The sequence below is a fragment of the Crassostrea angulata genome, chromosome 5 (genome assembly GCF_025612915.1).
Source record: "Crassostrea angulata isolate pt1a10 chromosome 5, ASM2561291v2, whole genome shotgun sequence".
In the NCBI taxonomy this organism is placed as follows: Eukaryota; Metazoa; Mollusca; class Bivalvia; order Ostreida; family Ostreidae; genus Magallana; species Magallana angulata.
In genome coordinates, this window is record NC_069115.1 from 48,995,011 (window position 1) to 49,017,901 (window position 22,891).

At 34.8% G+C, this 22,891-nt stretch overlaps 1 protein-coding gene and 1 pseudogene across 1 annotated transcript; both read right to left on the reverse strand.

Annotated features, from left to right (window-relative positions):
• Window positions 1-84: 84 nt before the first annotated feature.
• On the reverse strand, window positions 85-12,394 carry LOC128184307 (uncharacterized). The gene is made up of 4 exons (XM_052853742.1): window positions 12,274-12,394; window positions 11,357-11,488; window positions 1,554-1,673; window positions 85-293 (listed from the first exon to the last, which is right to left on the reverse strand). Exons 1-4 carry the CDS (start codon window positions 12,316-12,318, stop codon window positions 135-137), a joined length of 456 nt encoding a protein of 151 aa, XP_052709702.1. The 5' UTR covers window positions 12,319-12,394; the 3' UTR covers window positions 85-134.
• A 4,401-nt stretch (window positions 12,395-16,795) lies between these two features.
• LOC128184305 (uncharacterized) lies at window positions 16,796-19,925 on the reverse strand (annotated as a pseudogene).
• Window positions 19,926-22,891: the final 2,966 nt, after the last annotated feature.

Consider the following 22,891-nt stretch of genomic DNA (forward strand, 5'->3'; position numbering starts at 1 on the left):
CACAAATTCTTATTTTTTTTTCTAAGATTGGGATTTAAAAAAAAATCTTCATTATACATTCATACAAAATCTAACGGAAATGCATTTTACAATTGGTGTACACATTTTATTTACATTCTCCTTGAACCTGCATTTTATTTGTCGGGTTTGGGATACACCATAAAGAAAGTCGTGTTCGGTGGATTACCATTAGTGTGAGTACACATAGCATAGTTTCGGTGGCTGTAATATTCAAGCTCCTTCAATGGTAGTTGTACGTAATACCCCGCATCATATAATTCAAACATCAATTTCTACAATGATAAACATTTCAAAATTACTGATGGTAATACAGACAAGATTCTAATAAGGTCAAATACCTAACAATGCTTAAATTCTCTCCTGCAAAACAGAGTGTATCTAGAATCAGATATGTGCAAGTTAAGATTAAACGTTTACTAATATTGTGATTTAGTCATGATCCATTTTTTATTACACATATCATAATCATAATACATTAATCAAAAAAAAAAAAAAAAAAAATTCGAGGTGGATCCGAATTGAAAGTCGGAGGGGGCCTACACTAATCACCAGAATTCTTGACAAGCAAAGAAAAACATATTAAAAAAAATAAAAAAATAAAATTCCCCAAATCATGTAATTCCTATTTTTTTTTGGGGGGGGGGGGGGGGGGGTTAGGGTGGGGTGGGGGCGTAATATACCTAAAGCTCCAAAATAATATCAAACCTAGAAAAATAAAATTCCCAAAATCATCTATTGACCCCTTCCCCTTCTAGATCCGCGCATGAAGTGCATAACACTTATGTATTAGAGAGCTTGATTTAAACCATGATAACATGATTCATCATTCAGACGAATATTTAGACAACCACAATGTCAACTTCCGACTACAGACGCTAATGAATCATCATCTTCACAGACTGGTAGTCTTTTTTTCAAATGGTTAATTTTATTGATTGTTATAATGCATTTATAAAAATTAAAGTTCATGGTTGTGACCAATATTTGTTTCTTTTGACTTTTAAACGAAACGTACTAAAAAGTTCTAAAAGTATGAATAAAGTGGTTGTATATTTTATAACAATCTTTAAATTTCAATGATTTCAGAATATCTGAACCCAATAAGATTTGTACAAAATCACTTTATACTAGAGTTCTAAAATATTTTCAGACTATGTGCAAATGAAAATATATATATATATACACTGCGTACGTATATCTTTGGAAATGTAGTTGAAACGAGTAAGAGAAAGTAAAAAGAAACGACCTATTTTGATCAGTTTACGTCAACCCAAGATGTAGAGCTATAAAGCAAAGGGAAATTTCATAGTACTAAGTTTTGACCATTAAATATTGATTTATTTAAGGTGACTTCTGAAGGTATTGGCTATTTCTAACTTGATAAAAACCTATTTGTATAAAATGACGGTGAAACATTTTAATCAGAGGAATACACATTTCAAGATTAAATATAATGGACTTTCATATGAATAAAATAACTAAGAACACAGTAATACACAAAATAGAAGTTTAGTCTGTTAAACGTTTTGTACCTCTGTTTTCAAAAGCAACATGGGATCATTGAGCTCTCCTCTGTGTTCATACGGGAGATGATAGCAGAGACAGTAGTGGTAGTGAACACGGATAGAATGATGGGAGACACAGAAGTAATGCTGGATCAAAACAGATAATAAAACCTTACTGAAGTAATGCTAAATACACCATGTATTAAATCAACAAAGGTAATACAAACTTACTGAATACACCATGTATTAAATCAACAAAGGTAATACAAACTTACTGAAGTAATGCTAAATACACCATGTATTAAATCAACAAAGGTAATAAGTACAAACTTACTGAAGTAATGCTAAATACACCATGTATTAAATCAACACAGGTAATACAAACTTACTACAGTAATGCTAAATAAACCATGTATTAAATCAACATAGGTTATACAAACTTACTAAAGAAATGCTAAATAAACCATGTATTAAATCGACGTAGGTAATACAAAATTACTGAAGTAATGATAAATAAACAATGTATTAAATCAACATAGGTAATACAAACTTACTGAAGTAATGCTAAATAAACCATGTATTAAATCGACGTAGGTAATACAAAATTACTGAAGTAATGATAAATAAACAATGTATTAAATCAACATAGGTAATACAAACTTACTGAAGTAATGCTAAATAAACCATGTATTAAATCGACGTAGGTAATACAAAATTACTGAAGTAATGATAAATAAACAATGTATTAAATCAACATAGGTAATACAAAATTACTGAAGTAATGATAAATAAACAATGTATTAAATCAACATAGTGTAAACAGATAGCCATGCTATGACCTTGAATTACTAGTATTACATTATGGTCACTATGATATTTATGTGTACCTAGATGCTGCGCACTGAATGGTGTTAATGATAATTGACAGAATGAACTCTGTGACTCTTGTAGTAATGCGTAGTATTCCTAATTGATGTTATGAAACCAGGTCATAATACGGGCAGAATAATATCCAAATTGAGAGTTTAACAACATGTGACCTATTTGGCGATTCTGTGTCTGCAACGAATGCTCTAGTATTCTATATTGAGTCATGTATTGTGTATTCTATATATTAACCTTTGTAACCTTTTATGCCGTGTATGAATGAACGTATTGTGAGTAAGTGATGCCTCATACTAGGTGGGGGGGCTCCGAGACCCAGGACTCAGAGACCCACATCCTGCATCCAGACTCTTTGATTGGCAGTTTTGACGGTTCTGTTACTTTATTTAGGAATAAACTATTAATCTTAATTTTGAACACTAAATGTTCACTCATGATCGTCGTAAATGGGCCGAACTAGTCAGAACTGTCCATCATAAGTAAAATGTTATATATACCCATGTAAAATGATGTGGAGGAGATTAAGATATATTCCGCTTATTGAGAGAGAGAGATTCCGCTTATTGAGATAGATTATGAGACTCCTGATTTGGGCTGCTATTAGCTATTGTAATTGTAACTATACGATCACGCTTAATAAAACCGCTTGAGAAAGAAATACTGGACTTGTCATCACTAAGTTTGAGCTGACCCTCAATTGGATCCGTAAGACAGAAGGGTTACATGAACTTTCTTGGTGCCGTGACCAGGATTTAGCGAAGTTCAAAACAGAATAAGGTAAGAACCATTTCTATATGTCTCTCATAGCTATCTCGAAGTAAACAACTTTGTCTAAGCAACCAATATGGCGACAGGTGATGGGTTTTATAAAAAAGAACTTAAAAATCAAATTGAGCAATTAGAAAAACAATTTGCGGGGTTGGGTCAGAGCAAAGAAAACAAAGGGCAAGAAACAGGTCAAAAATCTTCAGAAAAAGAGCAGATTAAACAAAATACCTTTGAAACATATCATGATGCTAGGCCGTATGAAACTCGTGAACCTCGACACCGAGTCCCAGATCAGGATGAGGATAAAGATTTTTTCATTGGTCAAGTTAAAGCTATAACAGCCGCACTCTCAGTGCCCATATCTTCTGTGATAACTCCTTTTGAGGGAGATGCTCAAAAATTTAAACAGTGGATAAAGGAAATTGAAAAGTACAGTGTTATGCCTGGGAAACAGGGTCATGAGATCCCCATGCTTGCATACATAACGAGTAAGGGTTCAGTGGGGGATTATATTAAAAGGTATTTAGATGAAACGGATGCGTCTGAAGAAATCCCATCTTGGAACGATCTTAAGGAATCCCTTAAAAATAGATTTGCAGAAATAACAGATCCCCAACACGCGTTAGCAGTAATGCGTAAGACTCGACAACATTCAAATGAAAGTGTTCAGTTGTTCGCCGAGAGACTATTGCAAATCGCGGAAGACGCCTACAGTAATGACAGACTAAAAGACCCTTTGATACAACAACAGTTAGTAGATATCTTTTGTGACGGGTTGACATTCGACTACCTCAGAATGAAAATTTTGCGAGAAAACCCAAAAGATTTAGAATCCGCAATTCAAATAGCAATGCGAGAACAAAATCTGAGACAAAGGCTAGCGATAAGAGGGTCAAATATGACAGAAATTGTACAAAGTAATGACAACAGACGAACTCCTTCAAATTTTGATACTACTCTTCCCTTATTAAAGGATAGAGCAGATAATCTTACCTCAGTAGAAACAAGGCATGTAGAACCAATGGAAATTGACCATGCGCGTAATAGTAGGTGTTTTAAATGTAAACAGACGGGTCATAGGGCTCGATTTTGTACTCAAAATAAATCCCAAGTCAGGTCCCGTCCTCAAATAGATAAACGACCCAGTCAAAACAAACCCGTCCATAATATAGAGCAGAGACCCCGTTCGCCTGTGGAATGTTGGAATTGTGGTAAAGTAGGTCATGTGCGTGCAGATTGTTGGGGCTCGCATATGTATCAAAGAACGCAGCAAAATCGGGGCAGACCATCAAATCGTCAAGGCCGAACATATAAATCTAGCGACCAAGTAAATAGGGGATCGTCTCAAAATTTCAAATCGCGCTCTTATTTTGACAAACAAAAACAGGAAAACTAAGACGTTCTTCCTTCGTTGAAGCCCGAAGAAAGAACTTTAAACAAAGACCTACATATGAAATTAATTTTACTAACAACCCCAGTAGCTGTTTATTAAAAGTAGGTAAAAATAAATTTAGAGCTTTGGTAGATACAGGTGCGGCCGTATCTCTAATTAGTAAGAAAATGTATGATAATCTATTTCCCCGCCCCAAGTTGTTTAATAATGACATCCCCTCTTTACAAGCAGCAAATGGCAATTCTTTAATTGCGATAGGGTATGTAAATATTTCCTTTAAGATTTCAGGGTTAACTTTAGACCACAAACTTTATGTGACAAAGGGACTCAACCGAAACATGATTCTCGGTCGTGATTGGCTCAAGAAAAACAATGTTCGTTTATACTTTGATCTTGGACTCATGCGTATTGATGGCAAAGTATACGCGGAACTTAAAGAAGATTTACACATCTCAACTATTGTAAGAACTCCTAAGAAACTTATTATGAGACCAAACACGGTGACTGTATTCTATGGAAAAATAAATAACAATTTTCCTCTGGAAAAAAGTGACTTGGTTGAAGTGAACAGCATAGACAATAACTGCATTATGGAAGACCCAGGACTATATTTAAAAGACGCCGTTTGTATAGTTCGGAGAGATAAGAAAGTTCCAATGATCTTCGTTAACCAAACTAACAAAAATTATAAAATTCCAAAAGGCTACATAGTTGGACGAATTACCGCATTAAAACAGAAGGAAATCTCAGAAATACAGACTACTCAAGACACAAAAGAAGAAATTGATGTACCTAAGAGATTTGAACACTCAATCAAAAGACTTGTGAGCAAAAACAATGATTTATTTGCAAAGAAAGACAGTGATCTTGGAGTGACTGATACTGTTAAAATGAAGATAGAAACTGGAGATCACCACCCGATAAAGAACAGACCCTACCGTGTACCCTTAAATAAAAGACAGATAATTGACAAGGCCATACTGGAAATGATGGACGCAAAGATAATTGAGAGATCACAATCGCCTTGGTCATTTCCCTTAGTAGTGGTGAAGAAAAAGGACGGATCAGACCGGATGTGCGTTGACTTTAGAAGCTTGAATAAGATAGTGAAACCCGTATCATTCCCGCTACCGTTGATTGATGACATCCTATGTTTACTAGGTAAGGCAAAATATTTCACTGCACTAGACTTAAAGAGTGGATATTGGCAAGTGAAATTAGAAGATTCAAGTAAAGAAAAAACGGCCTTTGCATGTCACAAAGGACTATTCCAATTCAACCGGATGCCATTTGGGTTGAGTAATGCACCAGCAGTCTTTCAAGAGCTGATGAACATAGTTCTTCAAGGACAAGAGGAGTTTGCCATCGCATACCTGGATGACATTCTTATATTCTCAGAGACACCGGAAGATCATCTTCGGCATATTCAAGACGTTTTCAACCGCCTAAGGAAGCATGGACTTAAAATGAAGCTAAAGAAATGTAGTTTCTTCAAGGAACAGACAGAATATCTTGGTTTCATCATTGATGAACATGGCGTTACACCTGATCCAAAGAAAGTCGAAGCTATAAGAAAGTTACCAGCGCCCACTACAGTCCGAGAAGTTCGTGGCTTTATAGGTATGTGTAGTTATTACAGGAGATTTATACCGAACTTCTCTAAGATTGCGGAACCATTGATTGACTTAACCAGAAAATATGCAAGGTTCAAATGGACGCCATGTTGCCAAAAAGCGTTTGACTTTATTAAAGAAAGTTTAACGGTAGTGCCTTTACTAGCATATCCAGATACTAATAAGCCTTACATCCTGTACACCGATGCCAGCGACAATTGTATTGGAGCGTGCCTTACTCAAAAGACAGATGAGGGAGAAGATAAGCCAATATATTACTTATCCCACAAGCTGAGTAAAACTCAAGAAAAGTGGTCAACCATAGAAAAGGAGGCATTTGCAATCCATTACGCCCTTCAGAAGTTAGACCATTATTTACACGGTGCTCAGTTTACTATAAGAACAGACCATAAGCCGCTCAAGTATATCTTAGAATCTCCAATGCAAAATAAGAAAATTCAACTATGGGCATTAAGTATTGCAGGATATAACTGTAAGGTAGAGTACATAGAAGGAAGATTTAACTGCTGTGCAGATCTCTTATCCCGATTACCGACAGTCAACCTCGAGTGTGAAGAGGAAGAACAATCAGAGCATGACGAACCAGATGTTAAGGACAATTTCTTTGAAGTGAACGTTCTTAACTCCAATGCCTTTTCGCCTAAGAGATTAGCCAGATGTGAAGTTAAACAACACGACGAATTGGTCAAACCCTTTATTGATCTACCAGAAGAAATCAACATCAAAGAAAGTCAACAACACGATGAGCAGATCAAGAAACTGAAGAATCGGTTAAATAAAGGAACAGCAACGGCAACCGAAGAAAAGAAGTTTTTGGAAATTGATGGTTTAATGTACTATCTTTCAGATGGAGACTCAGAAGGCCCAAAACTTCGCCTGTATGTACCACGTGAGTTAGAACTTTTAGTAGTGCAGCAATATCATGACGGACTTGGACATATGGGAGTGGACAAAACATATGACGTAATCAGACAAAAGTACTACATACCAAATTTGTACAAAAGGTTATACTCTTATATAGAAGGGTGTGTAGTATGCCAAACGAGGAGCAATAAGAAAAATCAACCTCCACTTCAAGAGACAGATATACCACCTTTTCCAATGGCTAAAGTAGGACTTGATCTATCAGGACCATATCCAACATCCTTGTCGGGAAACAAGTACATAGTTTCTTTTATTGACATTTACTCTGGTTGGCCAGAAGCTTTTCCCGTTCCTGATAAGTCAGCTGACAACATAGTACATCTTATCTTAGAAGAAATATATCCAAGATATGGCTGTCCTCTTCAAATCCTCACAGACAACGGAACAGAAAATGTGAATAAGAAAGTGGAAGAAACTTTAAAAGAGTTGAATATCAACCATATCAAAACATCTTATTACAGCCCTCAAGGTAATGGTAAAGTAGAACGATTTCATAGAACTCTACATGACGTGATGGCTAAGAAAACAACAGACAACGCTCAAACATGGGATATTCATCTTAATCAGACGTTGGCAGCCATTCGTTTCCATCCTAACGATTCGTCAAAGTTTTCCCCATATTACCTTATGTACAACAGAGATGTCGTATTACCTCTTGATACGTTGATGAAACCTCGAAGGAGATATGCGGGGGAAGATCAACACAAGATCGCCCTTCAAGAACAGCATAAAGCTTTCCTGCTAGTACATCGTAATATGAAGGAAGCCAAGAAGAAACAGAAAGCTCAGGCCGATAAGAAAAGCAAAGACGAAAATTTTCAGGTAGGTGACCCTGTCTACCTTAAGAACAACAGAAGACAAAATAAGTTAGATAAAAAGTGGCTACCATATTATCGAATCATAGAGCAGAAAGGACCAGTTAGTTTCGTGGTGAGAGATCAATTGACTGGATTAACCACCAAATGCCATGCACGACAATTAAGACTGGCAGATATTTCGCACTGGCCCCTTTCACAAACTACTGAAGATGGTGGAAGAACTCTAAGAAAAACTAACTATGTGGTGCCACCGGAAGATGAATCGTCGTCAGAAAATGAAGACATGCAACCAGAACCATTGGAAAGAGCTATACAGTCCAAACAATGGGAAAGAGAAGGATCTTCAGACGAAGAGGATATTCCCCTAGCAGAACTTCAAAGACGTATAAGAGCTAAGATGATCATGGATGATCAGCAGTATAAAAACGAGAATGATCAGACCGTAGATTCAGAATCAGATGAGACCCATGAGTCGAATCAAAGTGGTGAAAATAGTGGTCAAGACTATGAAATACCCTTAGATAACCCAAATGTACCCTTAGATGAAAATATGGAAATAGATGAAATAGTCCCTAAAGTAGGTCTAGGCTTCAAACCAATCCCTAAACCGCGTAAATCAATCCCTAAACCCTGTAGGGAAAATAGTAAACTAAAGTTTGCTGTAGATTGTTTGGCTATTATGAAGGAATTAGCCAAAATAATAAACTAAATAAGTTATATTATTGTTTTTGTAGATGTAAATAATCTTGAATAAGCTTAGCTTTGTATATATAGCACGCTTTTAAAAAGATATGACAGGATGACCCCCTGTGACATTAAAACATGTATTGAGATACGCCGACTAGCAAACGCGGACTCAGCACCTCGGTTATTTGAAGGTATATGCGGAGTTAAAGAGAGTTTAACATATACTCGAAATACATAAAACAGCGACTAAGTAAAGAAACTGTAAGACTAATTTTTGTAAGTGATTTAAGATAAATCGTAAAAACAATCAAAATTTTGCGATCAACATCTTGAGTATGGGACAAAGTTGATCAGGTTTTTTATGGTTTAATGTCTTAAGACTAAAGATATTAAAGTTTGCCCTATGAATTCGCTTATGGCGGAATTGCCAGTAACCAATTTGCAACTCATGAAATCCTCGTCTGGGGTGGGAAGCCCCTGGTTTTATGTGTGTTTAACTTTGGCAGTAACAATAACGATAGGACTTTGTATTAAGAAACGTAAAACTATTAAAAAGTGGGGTGGTATATGCTGTAGTGGTTGCTGGACAGGTTGTCGAAAAAGGGGTAGTGACGGAGATAAGAAAGGTTCTTCCAAAGACACTGTATTTTGTTGTGAGAATCCAGAGAAAAGGACCTCTAGCGACATTATTGAACTTGAACCAATCCCGAAAGTCACTAGGATCCAAGAGAAACCCCGACGAAGCGGAAGAATCGCAACTCGCAAATTGGCCAGTAACACGGGGACCATTTCGACTAAACTAGCACAACAATTTCGTGGAGAGGAGGAAAATGAAGACTATCCATGGACCAAATACTATCGACCGGACCCAGAGCTGGCACGTAAATACCTGGAAGAGAAGGCCGCGATGTCTACGCAACAGAGGAACGCAGGAGACGCTCCGCGAGAAGTCGCCTCGCCATCCGCGCCGACCCTCTATCCACGGGTGCCGATGATGGATGAATAATTGAGCTACAGCCGCGAAGAAGTTGTGTATTCCTTATGAAAGGATTGTGAAATTTAGCGAAAATTAAAAAAATGTGAAATGTGTAAAATAGAAATGTGCGTTATCTTGTGCTAATGTAAATCTTGTATTTGTTGATTCACTCTGGAGAAATTCAGGAAGAAACCGATGGACTCCGAACTTATGACGCGAACCTCGCCCCTAGGAAGGAAGAGATATTTTTGTGAACTTATAAGCATGCACTGACTTTTTATATATATGTGACATCAAGCTTAATCATACTTAGTATTACTTTGATGATGAATTACGATTATATTCAACTATGGTTATTTCATCTTGGTCATTATTATCATACTTTATTCATTATTGTTTTCATGATTGTAATGCGATATAATCAAGCTATATGATTTTATGAACATGTATACATCCTGGGTATAGATTTGTTTTTATAGATGAATGGTGTTCCAAGCCGGAGGGGGAAACATGTCACTTGTTACTATCTCTTACTATAGATGTTCTGACTGGTATGTCACTAGGAAGTTCGTCTGATCAAGGGTAGATCAAGGACGCTTTCCTATTCCGGGCGCCAGGCATGAGAAATCTCCCTTCGGGATATTTCTTTTGTTTGGGGGACGTATGTAAACAGATAGCCATGCTATGACCTTGAATTACTAGTATTACATTATGGTCACTATGATATTTATGTGTACCTAGATGCTGCGCACTGAATGGTGTTAATGATAATTGACAGAATGAACTCTGTGACTCTTGTAGTAATGCGTAGTATTCCTAATTGATGTTATGAAACCAGGTCATAATACGGGCAGAATAATATCCAAATTGAGAGTTTAACAACATGTGACCTATTTGGCGATTCTGTGTCTGCAACGAATGCTCTAGTATTCTATATTGAGTCATGTATTGTGTATTCTATATATTAACCTTTGTAACCTTTTATGCCGTGTATGAATGAACGTATTGTGAGTAAGTGATGCCTCATACTAGGTGGGGGGGCTCCGAGACCCAGGACTCAGAGACCCACATCCTGCATCCAGACTCTTTGATTGGCAGTTTTGACGGTTCTGTTACTTTATTTAGGAATAAACTATTAATCTTAATTTTGAACACTAAATGTTCACTCATGAGCGTCGTAAATGGGCCGAACTAGTCAGAACTGTCCATCATAAGTAAAATGTTATATATACCCATGTAAAATGATGTGGAGGAGATTAAGATATATTCCGCTTATTGAGAGAGAGAGATTCCGCTTATTGAGATAGATTATGAGACTCCTGATTTGGGCTGCTATTAGCTATTGTAATTGTAACTATACGATCACGCTTAATAAAACCGCTTGAGAAAGAAATACTGGACTTGTCATCACTAAGTTTGAGCTGACCCTCAATTGGATCCGTAAGACAGAAGGGTTACAATAGGTAATACAAACTTACTGAAGTAATGCTAAATACGCTATGTATTAAATCAACAAAGGTAATACAAACTTACTGAAATTATGCTTCAAAACAGATAAAATTTAAACTCAAATAAGTAATGCTAATTGCAAACGTACTGAAAGAGGGTTACCAAGACCGATGTTACGATTGTAGATGACGGGTGTTTACAGGTTACAGTTCAGAGATGTAAAGAACATAAAATAAGATTAATGTATTATCCGACGCGATTCAGGTACATAAATAATATTGAAGACTGATACATACGCTGTCCCTGTCGTACAGATAGAAGTTGTTGGTTTGCTCATATCTTTCCGGGGTTGGCCTCGGGGTTGTAGTAACGTGTTTTGTAGTCACGTGATGAGTCGTTTCCGGTAGCACCGCAGCAAGGAAGATGCTCTGTTGTATGTGTTTTCGATAAATTTCATTTATAAAAGAATAATGTTGAATAAAAGAATAATGTTGAATAAAAGAATGCAAAAAGATCTTTATAAGAAGCATGCTAGAGTCACTTAAAAGTTCAGAAAGGCCAGTTTGATTGACAGTCAGTAGTTATACATGACTGGTTAATGTCTTGAGACCTTCAAATATGAACTGCAAGTATGATATCTAAAACAGAGGATAGACATTTGGTATTTAAGTTCAAGTTAATAAGATACGGATTACTAGGGGGATGAACAATCTTACGAGTAAGGTGTATTTGCTTTTTTGATAGCTTTTTGTATTGTTTTTAATATCTTTACATAAACCACTTTGTTTTGTGTCTTATGTCAAAGATTGCAAATCATAGAACGCTCTAACATTTGTAATTCAATATATAGAACATGAAGATTAGAAGAAGACAACGATTTGGCCGCTAGTATCTACCAATGCACTTTGTTGACTATAAACTATTGTTGAAATATGATTTTTCTTCTGTTTAAAGACATAAATAATATTGTGAAGAGACAAACTAACTATATAAGCATACAACTATTGCAAAGTCCTAGAAAGGTGTTCAAATGACTTGATCCGGACTCGATTTTATAGTCATACGAGCATGTCTATATTAGTTTTATTGAATTTATACCAATATATTATTGCTTTGTTTAATAGTTTTACTTGTGTTTTCTGACAATCAATCTGACAAACAGTAACAAAAACTACAGAATGAAACCTTCTTTCACATTTAATAACAAACTTACCAAAAATGGGGTCAGACAAATAGCAGAAAGAATGAGTGTTTTCATGACGAATCCTTATCTCTCCGTATTGAGCGACCTCTAGGATACTTACTTAGTACCTATGTACTAGACAATCTATTTAAGGAAAAAGGAATTAATCTGTGAGTATAATGAGTTGATAATTTCGGTCGGGGCGTGATTAAATCTAATAGAGCCCGAAGGGCTTTATGATAGATTTGATCACGCCCCGACCGAAATAATCACCTCATGATATTTAAAGGATTATTCCTTATCACTTATATTCATATAATTTTAAGCCATCGTACGATTAAATTGTTAAATATAAATAAGCAAACCCCGCTGGCGCCTAAATTTGGCGTCATTTGAAGTTATGGGTTATAAAGTACAAAATCGATACGTAGTGTTACCAGAAGCAGAGACACTGAAAAATGTCAATATAAAGATATCCTATAGGCTACTTCGTCATCCAATCCCCATCGTTTATCTATACGAGTTTTCGGAAACGAATTCGTAATAAATGTCATTATTATACATGTAGTTTCCATTCGATAGTTTTGTAAGATTATTTATTGCTTGACCAGTGCATAACCAAAGCCGATTCACTAATAGTTGATACAGCTTATCATAGCTGATTGTGTCGTAAAATATTTATTTGGTTAAAATATATATATTTTTTTAAATTATAATTTTAATATCTTTCAAACAATCAATTAATGAGTCGGAATGATTTGTTTTCTTAAAAGAAATGCTTTTCGTTGCTAATTCATTAATAAAAAGAGTACAGAAAACAACGCCCACTCAAAATGCATCCCCAACCGTCTGATAGGATTGAGAAATTGATTTTAAATTTCAAAACTAGGGCCCATTATATATATTTAAAAACTGATTTTGAAGCAAAATATATAGAAATCTATGAAGTGCTTTGTCGTTTTTTTTGAAAGCGATATAAGAAAAAACCCATAATTTTGGATAATATTTTGTGACCTCATACAGTTGATTAAAAGGTTCATCACCCAAGGCTAAACTTGTGTTTATTATCATCACATTCCCTTTCAGTTGGAGTGTTTAATTAAGATAGTGTGAAGCGTCATTCCTAATTCATCGCATGTCAATATTAATATATGTATTTAGATCCGCCTACGCAGTTAACCTTATAATTGTAGTTTTTCCCCTTGAATTGGTCCTTTACCCTATTTTTCATTTAGCCCCTCGTTTGAATGAGGTTGGTGAAAATTTTGAATGTTTGTAATACAAAAACATCATAGCTAAAAATTCATCTTATGTTTATATGCATATGAGTTGGCATTGTTTTCAGCAGCTTTCACCCTCACATATTTCGGCTTGTTAAGAGTCAGTGAAACATTAGCCTTGCAATGTAAATACATCAAGATCAAAGCCAACCTACTCATTCAAATAAATATACAAAAGTCAAAGACAGATCAAATGGGGGTTTCCTCTGTTGTGGGCATAACTCCACATCCCACATCTTCTATCAGCCAAATTGAAACCATTAAAAGTTGTTTAGGCCCTAGGGAAAACTTAAAACTTATCCCAAACCCCCAGCTTGTTAACACATTTAAACTTTAACCGCTTAAGAGATATCAGTTCCAATCTGTGTTACAAAAATCGTTGGAATCGTTATTGGGGTCCCTAGTCATTTTAGGTCCCATAGCTTTAGAATTGGTATGGCAAAAGAGTTAGCTAAACTAGGCGCGCCATAGTAAGAAATTAAGACCATGGGAAGATGGCGATCACCATCTTATTTGAGTTACATTAGAACACATCAATAGCTCAATTTTTAACTAAACAAAAACATATTTTAACCAGTTCAAAGTTTTGTAGGAGCACCTAGCATTTGGATCGTGGAATCTTCAATCCCCTTTTGTGCAGACCATCACGCTGCAACATACAGACCTGGGGAAGTAACCTCAACTTACCAGCTACAATCACCTGGCTGGGACGAAGGGGAATGTGTTGGGATGAACTGGACAAGGCAATTTCAGAATATTTAGCTCGGTATCCACCTCCTAATTTTTTTTATTAATTCACCTGGGTTCTAAAGACTTGACAACATCAGAATCAACAGGCATACAGCTGATTCACAAAATACAGTGCAGCCTGTATCGTTACAACGTGCTCCTTCCGAATACCATACTTATATTTTCATCTAAGTTGCCAAAATTATATTGGCAAGGTGTTCCACCCTTAGCGGAAAAAAGATTAACTCCAAAAGACTTAAAGTCAACAAGGCCATCAACAAGTTCATTGCTTCCGAAGTTGGTGGATGTTACATCAACCACGATACAGCCATAAAAATCTCAGAAATACAATTATTCAGACATGATGGTACACACTTGTCAAAAACAGGCTTGGAAATATACATCAATAACTTATAATCATCTCTCCAAAAGTTTTTAAGAAAAGAACCAAAGTGTACCCTCCTTAGCTTGCTTGACATTGTCTACTTTTCATTCCAATCCTGTGGGATACTTTGGTGTATGTTGTGATCAAGTGGCCCCATAACCTGGTTGTCTCCCCCACACTGTCACAAGGCAGGAGGAGGGCGTGTTTTGGATGTTATACATGTTTATAAAATATATAACCCCGGATGTTAATACTAGTGGTTCATTGCCTGTCATGGCTGGCTCCACCTCCACCTCGTACAAGCGGGGGGAGGCCACAGTCTGGTAAGTAATGTATAAATCAGGTGGCACGGGAGACAGGGAGTAGGGCAGTCACCGGTCATTCATCGGTCAAGAACGTGGTGACCGTTCGGATCGGACACTTGTGCTAACACTTGGCCCCCCTGGGTGCCCATAGTTGTCTTGGTACTCTTGTATGTATCCCCAGTCCCCCACAAAAATTGCCTACTATTACCAATTTTGTTTTGTAAGGATAAAAAACTGTGTTTTGTACAACTGTGCCTTAAATAACAATAAACTTATTTTAACTCAACATATGTTATTATTTAAAGCATGTATATGCATTTAAATGTCTGGATCGTGCTTGTCTGTCTGTGAGATTTTCATTAGCTGTGCTTTGTGCATAGCCCCACTGCGCGTTCAGCAGGTGGCGGCCAGTGGCAAGGTGGCACCAGCCACGTCGGGTAGAATCTTCTTGTTTCTAATAATTTATATTGCTGACGGAAATTTGTACTAGGTATACATATGATTCATTTTGAAAAATAAATTATGCTCTTTGTTTTTAGTGCATGTCTCTTCTGTTTAATTGTTAACAATTTCTATTTACTAACCATATTTGAGTGTTAAGCTTCAAATTATGAGCAAGATACAGAGCTTTGTAGACATATCTGAGGCTTTTTTTGTTTACATTTTAGATGCTGAATAAAAAATACCAAATAAAAAATTTGGCAAAATTGTGAGCTCTGTATTTTGCTTATAATTCTATGATTGACGCTGAAATTTTTGTTGATCATGGACATTAGAAATGTCTTGCTGAACGTTAAAACCTTGTACAAAATATGATATGCTGTAACTACTTTTTGGGATTCACCCTTTTATACGATGAGTCAGAATTATATAAATTTTACATTAATTTTGATAGTTTTTCAGACACGATAAATAAAAACGACACCGTTAAAACAGTTTCTATAGATTCCATAGGTCTGACACACTCTGTTTCAGGGATTAAGGCGTTACATGTTTCACGATTTCTTAGAAAATATTACAGCGTAAAATCATCCTGGTTTGTAGCCATTTGTTGTTTTTTAATAAGATGAAAATAATGGGTGGGTCTTAGTAAAATACAGTGATATGCCTGTCATTACACTGACTTTTATAGCTCTTTTACATGACAAAAATTTTCATTCGAGTATGTTCAACAATCAAGTGAGTAAGGTTAAAAAGTCATTGGAGTTTACGCCAGGTAAACAACAGTCGCTTATAATGGGGAAGACCAATCAAACTTTTGAATGTTTTTAAATTGAGGAATTGAGCGTTTTGAACCACAATTTTATTCTTCACAACTATAGGTATCTTTTAATAAAATGTTCTTCCCATATAGTTCATTCCACCAACTGGTGTAATATCGAACAAAAAATATTATAACAAATTGTAAGTAGTTAGGGAGGAGAGTGTACCTATCTGCTCTCAAATATTTTGATTGCTTTATAAAGTTGTGGGAAGGAGGTGGCAGAACGAAAATAAAGGAAATGGGAGGTTAATAGTGCACCCGTAACAAAGGTTTAGTTTTATATCTAGCATAGGATTCTCATTTTTTTGGGGTAAAATGGTATCCATAAAGGTACATCGTCAAAGATTAAGTGTATGCAACGAGGGGCCATATGGTACAATATCCTTTGAACGCGCATATTAAGTGATTGTGCTCAGGTGAGCGATGTGGCCCGATGAGCCTCTTGTTAATTTTGATAGATGTTTTACAAATAAACTAATCGCGATTTTTTTCCCCTTCAGATCTATGGAATGGCCTAAATAAGCAGAACGTGTACATTACACATTAATCGTACTTAATGCTTAAGTACAGTTCCCGTTAAAAAAAAGTTTGTAAAGTTTTATTAAAAGAATGCAGGAGTTATACTTTTTTACAAATTAAATCCTGAAAAAAAAAACCAAATTAAAGCTAGACACATTAATGTGAATGAATACTTAAACTTTATGAAATAAGATATCCCGAGAATGTTGTTAAGGGAACAGAGTGGGTGTAATAGCCTTTGCCACTAGCATATCTCACCCAAACGCTGTCTCCCTTCTGGAGTTTTAATACTACCATGTTAGTCCATGTCTGGTATGATGCAGAAGAGTGACCAATCATTCTAACTTTAGACACGCTGTTCAATACTATATCTATTTTAAGATGTTGTGCATTGTATTCTACAGCACTAACATAGAAGACGTATGTTCCACTTATAGGTGAGGTGAACACCCCTGTGCTGGGGTTGTATCCATTTCCGACATTCGTGATGACCACATCGAATATCAAAGTCCCGCTATTCCAAGTAGTACTAGCCGATGTTACTGAAGCAGTAAAGGCTACTTCTTGGTTTTGATCTAGGAATAGGATTGCAAAAATCACGTACATTCATGCTGATATCATATTTTTTTTTTAAAAAGCATATTTTTTTCAACTAGTCAATACATGTGGATATAACGAAAAAGTCAAATACATGTAAACATAATATTTCTCACGATCATATGTATTTAAAAAAACAAATCTGATGTTCATACGTATGTGAAAATCTTTAAGAGTTATGACATACTTATCATATATATATATATATATATATATATATATATATATATATATATATATATATATATATATATATATATATATATATATATATATATATATATATATATTATAAAACTATACGTATTTTAACTATATATAGGAAGAAAGCAGTTTTTTTCCTAAATGTCTTTTTATCTGTAATATATTTTAAAAATAAAGAAAGTATACAAGACTTTCTAGCACAATAATCAGCATACTAAATACACGTATTGTACAATTTTAGGTTGATTGATATATCACTGCTGCATGTACATATGTAAATTTACATCCTCTCTTTGGAATTACGTAAGAAAAGTTTACACATACCACATTTAGCGTTTGTTTGATTGTTTCGGAAAAGTTCCAAAGATGATACAGAAGCTGATATCCTCCACTGATCCGTTTTATACTGGTCAAGGTCAGCATTGAGACTCCTTGTCGTGTTAAGGATTTCATCTATTATTCAAAGTAATATTTTTACAAAAACCAATTGCTTACGAGCACAAAATATATAATATATCATAAGCTCTTACTTAGTATTGATTTTAAAAAATGCCTTTTACATACGAACTAATATGAATTTGTTTTGCCCCGGACTACATGTATAGAAAGTCTCGACGTCATTGAATGAATCGCGTCACGTGATTGCCTTATAAATTTCTTTACACGGCAAGCGTCAAAACTTATACGGCAACATGGCAAAAGTAACGTTATTTGAGCTGATTTTTTTTTTTACACAAACGTTCAACAATACCTTTTGATTTTTAAGCCCCAAAATATTTAGAGTGACCCCTTTTGTCCGTAATATTACGATCCTACAATAGCATCAAGGGCCCAGGTTTGCACAGACTCGGCTCCGCCTTCATTATCAATTAAATCAATTGTTCACCTTTCCGATATGTCAACTTAAGCATGTATCATCAATAAAAATACAACCGTCATTTTTTTTTTATCAAGATGCCAAAGTTTAGAGTATAAAAAAGTAAAAGTAAAATAAAACGTTTAACTTAATCTAAATTAAATATTTAGTTAAATATTCAGATAAGAAATTTATCAAAGAAAAAAAAACCCACGTTGATTTAAATGCAAAGATAGGAATGACAGCTTCTTGAGATAGAGAATAATTAGGGTGCCTCAAATATTAAAACGGGCAAATTTTATCGGGCTACTATCATGGAACGAATTGACAAGTATTGTTAAAATATCTTTAGGTTTATAAGATTATACAATGCATTGAAGTACATGTCCAACAAGCAGTTAGATTAACATTTGTTTTTGTAAATTTATTTCAAAGCTGGAGAGATATAATATTAGACTGTATTTTATTTAACTAACTTTTATATAACTTTGTTATTTAATGACAAAAATCGGTATATATATATATATATATATATATATATATATATATATATATATATATATATATATATATATATATATATATATATATATATATATATATATATATATATATATATATATATATATTTATTATAGCTTATTTGTCATTTTGCACGACAGGATTTTATTCAAATGAAAGGTATATCCTTATTAAAATTAGTATATTATATGTAATTATCTCCAACCATTTAATGGACTCTATAGAGACCATGTTAGCGTAGTTCTGAGTTATGTCGTTTTATTGTTATTTAAAAATACTGTCTGCGCAATATATCATTTTATTGAGAACAAATAAATTAAGTGAGACAACTATATTAATAGTGTCTTGTTTGTGAATAGATGGGCAATATCAATATAATTATCACTATAAAGAAAAGAAAGTTTCGAGAAAAATATTCAATTGAATTGAAATAGATACAAAATAATTTTTCGTAAATAGATGATAGGGCTGTAAACAATGCCTTGTGAAAATTATTTCCTTTAAAACAATACACACTTACCTATAACTCTCGTGTGTCGTGTTTCCTGTTCAATCAGCGCTGCCGTTTGTTTTTGGTTTTTGTCTGCTATGTCTGATATAATATGTTCCATTGAGTCATTGTGATGCTATAACATTTCAGCAGTTTCACGGGAATTGGCGTTTATATCAAACAACGTTATTGACAAGTATCGAACCTCAATTTTTACGTCAGTAAGAGTGTTCGAGAAATCAGACAAGTTTTTATCTAATTGATCTATGTCGGCCTTTACGTGAACGCTGCTATTTTTCAAAAAATCATTTTCCGTTTTTAAAAGATTTACCTCCTCCTTCAGCTTAGATATTTCATGATCAGTAGATGTGTAAATCTTGGAAATCTTGTTTTCGGCTGTAGTGAGTTTTTCTTGTAATGTCAACATGTCTTTCATAAGGTCTCAAGGTTGAGACTTGTTGCGTTTGTTGTTTCATCATCTGTTAGCATAGAAATGGTGGAAGTTCTAACTCTTGAAATTAACAGTAACATACAGAGACCCGTGAGAATCATCTTGAAGATTGTGTTTATGCAAAGAAAGTTCATTTCAGTTTATATAGTACCTGAAGGATTCTTTATTTGAAATAAGCATGTACTCTAAACAAGTACTGAAAACTTGAGTTTTTGTTGAAAAGCTTTCCTTTGTTTATCACGTGTTTGGTAGTATTTGTAAGGAGATTCTCAGAAATGTCAATTACAAAAGTATTTCATACCCTAAAAAACCCCCACAAAAAGTTGTTGTGTGATTGTTTTGAAGTATGTTAGTGGTTTCAAGTTGATAAATTTGCAAAGTGAGCAAAAAAAAAGTAAGTGTTTCAAAAAAAATCTCTGTCCCACTCCCAGAAGTATTGTTCTTGTAATACAAGTATTTACAAGAAGATGATTCATGGTGAAATTCGTATTTTCCTGGTTGTAGCTTCCTTGTGCGTAATGATAGAAAAAAAACCCGCCCACTATAATTTGTCTTCAGATTCTAAGATGACATGCGTGTTACGGCTTTGTTGTTAAAAAAGTTCCGTGCAGATAGCTTGAAAGAAATAAAAGTTTGAATAAAGTATTTATTCAATCTAGATTGGGAATCAAGATATCGAACGTATTTCTTTTTCGATCAGAAAAAAAGCACAAACTTTAAATACTCTGTTCAGATTCTAAAAATTAAGAGCAGTAGTTATGAGTACTTAAAGTCTGTGGTTTTTACACCTGCAGCCTATACCATATTTCAGTTATGCTATAAGACACGCCCATTTTGTGTCGCTCAGCCTTTTATGATATCATTCGATTATAGGCTCCGTAATGCTATCACAGACAAAGACAGTTGAAAATGTAAATATTACATATTATAATCCTGTTATTCCCAAATGCAAATATTTACCTACCGTTTTGCATCCTAAATGTGGACAATTCTATCTCTCTACAGAGACATTTTGAATTTGTTTGATTTGCAAAGTATGGGGCACAATAGTCTAGTTGTAACTCAAGATTATTAACATAAAAAATGATTGATATTTATAAATTTATTATTTTTATAAAATAATGATGGCTAAATTGTTCATTTAAAAGTAGAGAATCATGGATATATACTTTTGTAGCTATTATTCAGGTACAGAGTGTGTTCACAAATTACATAGTTATAGTATGCATGTATCACTAAGTGTGTCATTCCTGAATACTGTAGTTTCATTAATATTCAAGGGTATTAATTTTCGTGGATAAAGTGAAATTCACAGTTTCAAGGATACGTAAATTCGTTGACAATGACCCAATCAATACAAAATGTTAATAGAAATTGCATTTCAATGAACATTTAATTTCGTGGATCAACTTAACAACGAAATCCACGAAAATTGGTATTCAACGAATATTGATGAAACCTCAGTACTTGTTTTCATAACGGCAAAATATTTTAAAACTAAGCAAAATGTGTAAAAATATTTAGAATAAAAGATCTCATGTTAATAAAAATCAAAAACGTTTTTACCTTTATTGTTTGATACGATAAAAATAAAGAGTTGGTATGCGAATACTTTTTATAAAAACTGGTATAAATGTAGATTATTGCGTAAATTTTTTACTGTGTTCTGTGATTTCTGTTCCCTTTGTTAACTTGAAGTAGAAACAATTCGAAAGGTTTCGTAAACTGTAAAGTATCCATTGATATGTACCAGTCTGAGCGTGCAAATTTATCATGCATCTTCCCTAAGAATTGCCCTGAAACTTTGAAAAACGAGGCAAAGTGCTGTGGATATGTCGTGGATTCAATGATTCTCGTTTATTTAGGAACGAGACCCGATTTGGAGTATTCACTCCTATCTAATAATATGTTGACACATTACTTACGGCGTTTATAGGTAAGAACGTTGTTGTTTGTTTTTATAAAGACTTTGAATGGTTTACCAGTGATAAATCACATATCTTCGCTAGCCAAGGGTTTTTGGTCCACTTTGCTCCCCATAAACCCTTGGCGGATTTCATTACGAAAACTCGGTGATGTGGTGGCGCTATCTAGCGAGTAACGTGAGTTGCGCCCCATGAATATATACATTTTAATCGAATTAAACGAACAACTGGTTATATACACACTACGGCATTATTACAACTTGAAAACTTGTTGACTACCGAATATCGGAACATAATAAACGATTCGAATTAAGTTATAACCTAGGGAAAGCACGGGGTGTTTTATTCATAGTGTTTTGTAAGGACCTGTGCCGGGAGTGAAAACGTCGCCGATTTATGTGAAAGCTTTCATGCCATAAAACCAGGTATCGTTGTCATGAATATTGCGGACCAAAGAAATCGTAGCTCATTGAACCTTTAAAAGCAATAATCATAAGGAGGAACGTATATACGAAAGGGATAGGCAACTTCTACATTCGTGTATTCATACATGTTTACCTCCCATGCTATCACGCGAGCCTTGACAAGTTTGTAGAACTATGCTCAATCTCAGTAAAATATGTGGGTTTTTAAAGCGACCTGGTTCGACCAATGTTGGGGAGGCACTGTACTCGAGAACTGTGTCTCAACTTGTTAAAAGCAACGAATGTTTTACTATAGTTCACACAAGTGTTTTCTTTTAAAGTTTATATTTAAAAGCACGGTGATTGGATCAGCTACTCGCAGCTGCAGCCAATCATAAAACGGAGCTTGTCACCGAGTTTTCGTAATGAAATCCGCCAAGGGTTTATAGGGAGCAAAGTGAACCGAAAACCCTTGGCTAGCGAAGATGTAAATCACCCAACAATTGAACAAATTTATCCCTCACAGATAAATACAATTATTGATAATAAATTAGTGTAATTTTCCCGGAAAATTTTACCTATACATCATGACTCGATACTTTATTTATTCCTGAGCATTCGCTATTGGCCTTTTCATTTCAATCCTTGGTTGAGTGCAGAAGAAAAATGGTACAGAAGTCTGGGACAGAGCTTTCATTATCAGGTGTTGTGGAAAGA

Bases quoted from the DNA above. Each gene is read 5' to 3' on its own strand.
- LOC128184307 (XM_052853742.1), bottom strand. From the start codon at position 12,318: ATGAAAACACTCATTCTTTCTGCTATTTGTCTGACCCCATTTTTG. The intron at 11,489-12,273 runs GTAAGTTTGTTA...CACATACAACAG, and splicing joins TTTGTCTGACCCCATTTTTG to AGCATCTTCCTTGCTGCGGT. The intron at 1,674-11,356 runs GTATGTATCAGT...GTTTTGATCCAG, and splicing joins ATCTGTACGACAGGGACAGC to CATTACTTCTGTGTCTCCCA.